Consider the following 7064-nt stretch of genomic DNA (forward strand, 5'->3'; position numbering starts at 1 on the left):
TATTTATATTAATATTTATTAAGATTAAATTAAAAGTTTTTAATTTAAATAAAAATATATTTAATTCTTTATTTATTAATTCCTTTTAATAAAGCTATAATTTTAATAATAAAATATATATTAATTCTTTTTAATAATAATAATAAAGAAGAATATATAATTTATTTATAAAAACTTATTTATAATTTTAAGGTATATATTTTAAAAAAAGATTTAAATTTTTTTAAAAATAAATTTTAATATTTAAATAGCTAAATTTATTAAAATATTAAAAAAATAATAAATTTTAATACCTTATATTAAGTATATTAATTTAAAGATATCTTATTATTTTAATTATATTTATTATTATAAAAAGAATATTTTTTATTATTAATAATATTATTATTAAGTTAAGAATTAATCTTAATATAAAGATAATAAGGGAATTAATATTATTAAAGAATTAAAAATTTAATAATATTTAAAAGTTAAAAAAGGAAATTAAAGATTTAAAGAAAATAATAAATTAATAAATTTTATAATATATTTTATAAAGTTTATTTAATTTATAATATATATATATATTATTTATTTTAAATAAACTTTATAATTTAATTTATAAAAAAATAAAATATATAAATATTAATAATTATTTTTAAAACTATATAATATATATATATATATATATATAAATTAATAAACTTTATAATTTAATTTATAAAAAATAAAAATATATAAGTATTAATAATTATTTTTTAAAATTATATAATTATTAAAAAAATAAATAAAATAAATATATAATAAAATATATAATTTACTTTTAAAATAACTTATAATTAAAGCATTATATTAATAAATTAATAAATAACTTTACTTTTTAAAGTTTAAATAATATAATAAAACTTAAATTATTAAGTTTTAAAATATTTTTTAAGGCTTTTAATAATTATAAATTAATATAATATTAATTATAGCTTTTTAAAGAAAATAAATTAATTCTTTCTTAATAATAACTTAAATAATTATTATAATTATATACTTTATTATTAAATTATAATAATTATTTATTAATTAAAAAAAAAAACTTATAAACTTATTTTAATATTTAAGAAAAAAAAATATATTTTATATTATTAAAGAAAATTTTATTTATTAAAAATATTTTATATATTATTAATTTTTAAATTTTATTATATTTAATAAAACTTTTAATAAATATTAAATATTATTATATATAAAAATATAAGATTATAAAGTTTTATTATTATTATTATTATATAAGTTATATAAGCTTATTAATTAAATTTATTTATTTTAAATTTTATAAATTTAATTTTAAATATATTTATTATATTTAAGTTTTAAAAGTAAGTTTTAAAATAAAGTATTTATAAGGGTAAATAAGCCTTAATAAGCTTTATATTTAATTTTAAAATAAAGTATTTATAAAAGTAAATAAGCTTTAATAAGCTTTATATTTAATTTTAAAATAAAGTATTTATAAGGGTAAATAAGCTTTAATAAGCTTTATATTTAATTTTAAAATAAAGTATTTATAAAAGTAAATAAGCTTTAATAAGCTTTATATTTAATTTTAAAATAAAATATTTATAAAGATAAATAGGTTTTAATAAATAAAGATAATAAAATTATATATAATATTTTTAAAGATTTCTTTTTATATATAAAAATAATATTATTATATTAAGAAAAATTTTAATATTATTATATAATTATATAAAGTAATATTTAATTTTTATATTTAAAATAAAAATAATATATCTTTTTATATTTATTTTTTTAAAAAATAAATAATTTTAAATAATATTTTATTTATTAAATTATATATAAAACTTATTAAAAAGTATTTTTTATATAATTTTAAGTTTTTTTATATAAAGAAATATTAATAATTATATTTAAGTAATAATGCTAAAAGTAAAAAGCATAAAGAAAGTAATTATATTTTAAATAAGTAATTGCTATTTAGTAAATTTAATATAAATATATTAAAACCTTTATTTTTAAAAAGCTATAAGTATTTTAAAGAATTAATTATATAAAAAAAAATTATATTATATAAAATATAAAATTTTATAAAACTTAATAAAAATAATATATAATTTATAAATAAAATAATAAATAAAAAAAATTTTAAAAATCTTTAAAAAAAAAGTTTATTTCCTTATTATATAAATATAATAATAAGCTATAATAAATATTATACCCCTTAATAATAATTTATTTTAAGCACATTATGTTTTATTTTTTAAAAATAAATTAATACTATATATTATTAAGTTATAATAAAAGTTTAAGTTATTAGTTTTTTTTAAAAGAATTTAATATATATATTTAAAAAAAGATATTTATATTAATTAAATAATTATTATAATTAATAAATTAAATATAAAATTAAAAGTAAAAGTAATATTATAATATTATAAATATAATATATATATATTTATTATTTATTTATTTATTTATTTATTTATTTATTTATTTATTTTTATTTATTTATTTATTTATTTATTTATTTATTATTTATTTATTTATTTATTTATTTATTTATTTATTTATTTATTTATTTATTTATTTATTTATTTATTTATTTATTTATTTATTTATTTATTTATTTATTTATTTATTTATTTATTTATTTATTTATTTATTTATTTATTTATTTTTATTTATTTATTTATTTATTTATTTATTTATTTATTTATTTATTTATTTATTTATTTATTTATTTATTTTTATTTATTTATTTATTTATTTATTTATTTATTTATTTATTTATTTATTTATTTATTTATTTATTTATTTATTTATTTATTTATTTATTTATTTATTTATTTATTTATTTATTTATTTATTTATTTTTATTTTTTTATTTATTATTTTATTTATTTTAAAAAATTTTTAAGTTAAACTTAATAATTAAAAAACTAAAAACTAAAAACTAATTTTTTTTTAGTTTTTAGTTTTTAGTTAGACCCATTAACTAAACTAAACTAAACTAATTTCAACCCTGCCAAAATGGCTGAAATATGGTTCCGTGTCTGTCTCTAGGCCCTACAGGCCCCTAGGGACTCTCAACCCCCAGCCGTATCAAGGCTGCTCACAGCGGAACCGTCTTGCCGTTGACCGTGACCGTAAGCTGCCCGGTCTCCTTGTCACCCGTGACTGCGACGTTGAAGCTCTGGTTGTTGAACACGCCGCCCAGGCCAAACTCGACTGTCGAGTTGGTAAGCGTCCACCCGCCGCCCAGGGCTCCCTCGGACTGTCCTGGGACTCCGGCATTGAAGCCGCCTCCCACAGAGTCTAGTTTTCGGGTCATATTAGCTACATACTCTTCCAGTAATTATCTGGCGACCGTCGGGGGAGAGGGAAGGGAGAAAGAAAGGCATACCGGATGAGAAGTTGAGGCCTGCGCCCGCCGAGTAACCAAACGCGAGGTTGTCGGCGCCCCAGCCCAGCTCGCCGGTCTTGGCTGCCAGGTCGACGTCCTCCGTCTTCGTGATGTTGACGGTCTGGGCGAGGGCCAGGGGCGCGAGCGCCAGGCTGGACACGAAGGATGCGCGCATGTTGGCTGGCTGCCTCGGAGTGGTCGTGGGTTATGAGACGAAAGAAGGACGTCGGGAATTCCTTGCGGATCCAGGTTCGTGGACGAGAAGAACGAAAGAAAGTTGTTGAATGAGTGACTGTGCTGCCGTGAAGACGTACGCTGATGGCGAGGGCGCGGAGATGAAGGTGTGTTGGCGACGCTTTTGCGTATTAATAGGTGCCCACTGCTTGGATCCACCCCTTGGCGACATCAAATAAAGTTGCACGACGTCTTCTTTCCCGTCGTCGTCAATGTGCCTGCTTCGGGACCCCCAGTGGATCCGGGAGCCCGGGAGGACATTCGATGTTGCTCGGGAAGCAGTCTGCTACACTCTGGCTTCAGTCCACACATCAACATGTGAAGGACCTCCGGTAATAAGAGCCATGTTTCCCCAGCGAAAGCCGGTGAGTTCATCTCATACCATGTGTCCTTGAAAGCTGACGGATAAGCTTCGACGATCGACGCGCCGAATCTCTGGGTTCGACAGGCGAGTCATTCTCAGAGTCGACACCCTGCCCAGTGGTGTACCCCTGAGAGGGAAACTCTATTTTAGTCGGGACAAGGCTCCAGACTCCCGTGAGAATGAGGAATCATGGACATGTTGCGATGCATTGCACGAGTGAACCACATACGGCTCATATGGACGCTGATAGTGTTGTCTCGTCCAGATTATCTTGGCATCGGGTTGCCTACACATTGTATGTTGCTCTGCTACGACAATTTCCTCCATGACCCCTGCTTCCGTGTTCGGCATTCTTTTGCTTTGGCGAACACGTATGTAAAAGGCGAGTAAAGACCAAAAGTCCAGATGTACATCATGGAATCCCCAAACGACAGCCTAGGGTCGAGTGATGAAAGGCTGCGGGTCCGTTCTGTGTGGTCGAGCTATGTGGATACTGCGCTTGTTGCATGATTCAGGGCACCATTGGACCAATTTCAACCGCAGATTTTGTGCAGGTCTACGCGTAAATAATCATGTTTAAAGCTCCTTGCGAGATGTGAGCGTAACGTCATGTCCATTGAGGTGGGTGCTACCTGTTAGGTATGTGAAAAAAGTAATACTTGGTAACTCCTGTCCTGTAACCCATTGCCCCGTCTGTTTTCCGTCGTGAACCACTGCGCCTTATATACCGCGCTTTGCATCCTTTGCCGCTAAGCCAGACAGCCTCTTCTCGGGCTTGGGGTAATCTGGACGACCGCCGAGGATATCGACTGCGTCCTTCATGTACCACCAGTAGCCTTTCGTTGGCCGTCGGTTTGCCCAGTCGGTCTCTTGCTCCTCAACCTCCTGCATGGGCGTGAAGACCACGTCCGCGCCCTTGATCCCGATCACGGACATTCCCATCGGGTCGGACATGACACGCTCTGCGGCGTTCTTGCCGAAGTTCTCCAGGTGCTGGATGCACTTGATCGCAAGTCTCACGGCTCTGGATCGGTCCATAGGAGAGGGAACGCCACCTTGCTGCACGTGGCCGGGGATGCTGTCACGGGACTCGAATCTGTCGTGCGCCTCCTCGCGAATGATGTCTGCCACAAGCTTGGCGTTGTACACCTTCGAAGCCTTCTCGTTGATGAGGATCAGGCGACCAGCACGCGACTGGCCCTTGTCCTTGGCGAATACATCCTTCAAGTGCCTAACATCCGCCTCGAGCATGCCCAGGCTGACGCCTTCTTCGGGAGTGTACACGGCGACGGCGCCGACACCGAGGCCGGCGAGCGTCGCGACGTAGCCGGACCGGCCGCCCTGGGTCTCGATGACGAAGACACGACGGCGAGCAGCAGAGGCAGACTGCTTGATTTTGTCGCAGTAGTTGACCAGCTCGTTCAAACAGGTGTCAGAGCCGATGGAGTACTCGGTACCGGGTACGTTGTTGGAGATGGTCGCAGGCAGGACGGTCATAGGGATCCGCAGCGAGGGGAAGTCTTTTTGGGCGATGCGAAGCTGCGATACGGCGTGGAAGGCCTCGAACCCGCCAATGAGGAAGAGAGCGTCGAATTTGTACAGCTTGATGAGATCGGCGATCAGCTCCATCCCGGACTCCTTGGGCAGTTCTCGGTTGGTTCCGATCTCAGAGCCACCTTTGCTTGCCCAGCCATCGACCTCGAGCCAGTCGAAAGGACGGACAGCACCTAAGGGCTTATCGCCGTGATGTCTTGCGAAGCCGGCAAATCCGTTGCAGATGGCAACAGGCTCGTGTCCACGGGAGATACAGTAAGCCACACCGCCTCGAATGGCCGCATTCATGCCCCCAGCTGGTGCTCCGACGTTGATGAAACCGATCCTCATGCGCTTGTTCTCGGGAAGTATGTTTTCTTTGCTGAGGTTTGCCGTTGTTGTCAACATGTATGACTTGTACTGGTCCGCAAACTCGGTGTCCCGCAACGCCATCGCCCTGTCGAAGTCCTGAGCTTCGATAGCCTTGGCCACGGCCTTTGTGTCCTGTACCGCCTGCATGAGTGGCCTTCGCACGATCTGGTTCTCGGTAATAGCGATGAAGCAAGTCTCAGTCTCAGGCGTGGCCTCAAGAACGGCCTTGACAGCTTCGACTCCTTGGAGGGTGCCAAGCATTCGGTCGTAGGCAACAGCCGTGCCGCCCCTCTGAACGTGTCCCAGGGTGGTGATCCGGGTGTCAAGGTGGAGGCCCTTGGGGTCTGCCAGGAGGTCCTTGACCATGTCGGGAGAAATCTTGCCGCCGTACTTGTCGTGAGCACCCTCGGCAATGATGACGATGGTCTTCCTCTTGCCCAGACTGCGGTGCTTCTTGACAATAGCGCACATCTCCTCCCTCCAGTTGTCCTCCCTGGGCTTCTCGGGGATGAAGACAAAGTCAGCACCGGTTGCAACGCCGGTCATGAGTGCCAGCCAGCCGCAGTGGCGGCCCATGACCTCGACGACGAAGGCACGGGAGTGTGAAGAGGCGGTGGCCTCGATGTAATCGACCATCTCGCAGATCCTCGAAAGGGCAGAGTAGGCACCAATGGTGGCGTCAGTTCCAGACATGTCGTTGTCGATGGAGCCAACGGTGCCCACAATGTTCAGGTGGCGGAATGGGGCGACCTGCTCCTTGGTGAACTCCTTCTTCTCGATAAGCTCGTCCAGGAGGGATGGCCACTCGGCCCGGAACTTGTCTGCACCGGTAAGGGAGCCGTCACCGCCGCAGATGATGAGGGCGTCGATGCCATTGAGAATCATGTTCTTGGCGCCAGTGAGACGGCCGGGTCGCTCGTAGAACTCCATGCAGCGGGCGGTGCCGATGAGAGTGCCGCCCTCGGAGAGCCAGCCACGAACGTCGTCCCACGCCATCTTCCGAATGTAGTCACCTCCCCTGACAAGGCCCTCGTAGCCCTCGTAGACGCAGTAGGCATCACAGCCCATGTGCAATGCCATGCGGACACAGGCCCGGACAACCCCGTTCATGCCGGGGGAGTCACCCCCCGAGGTCATGATGGCGATCTTCTTCTTGACAGGCGCCAT

The 7064-nt window shown here is 35.5% G+C and overlaps 2 protein-coding genes across 2 annotated transcripts; both read right to left on the reverse strand.

The window, feature by feature from the left end:
• Positions 1-3103: 3103 nt before the first annotated feature.
• On the reverse strand, positions 3104-3569 carry INS49_001521 (uncharacterized protein; the record flags this gene model as incomplete). The annotated part of the gene is made up of 2 exons (XM_043162347.1): positions 3104-3306; positions 3395-3569. The coding sequence occupies 2 exons, from the start codon at positions 3567-3569 to the stop codon at positions 3104-3106; spliced, it is 378 nt and encodes a 125-aa protein (XP_043030853.1).
• A 1143-nt stretch (positions 3570-4712) lies between these two features.
• On the reverse strand, positions 4713-7064 carry INS49_001522 (uncharacterized protein; the record flags this gene model as incomplete). The annotated part of the gene is made up of 1 exon (XM_043162348.1): positions 4713-7064. The coding sequence occupies one exon, from the start codon at positions 7062-7064 to the stop codon at positions 4713-4715; it is 2352 nt and encodes a 783-aa protein (XP_043030854.1).

The sequence above is a fragment of the Diaporthe citri genome (assembly GCF_014595645.1).
Source record: "Diaporthe citri strain NFHF-8-4 chromosome Unknown scaffold_1, whole genome shotgun sequence".
In the NCBI taxonomy this organism is placed as follows: Eukaryota; Fungi; Ascomycota; class Sordariomycetes; order Diaporthales; family Diaporthaceae; genus Diaporthe; species Diaporthe citri.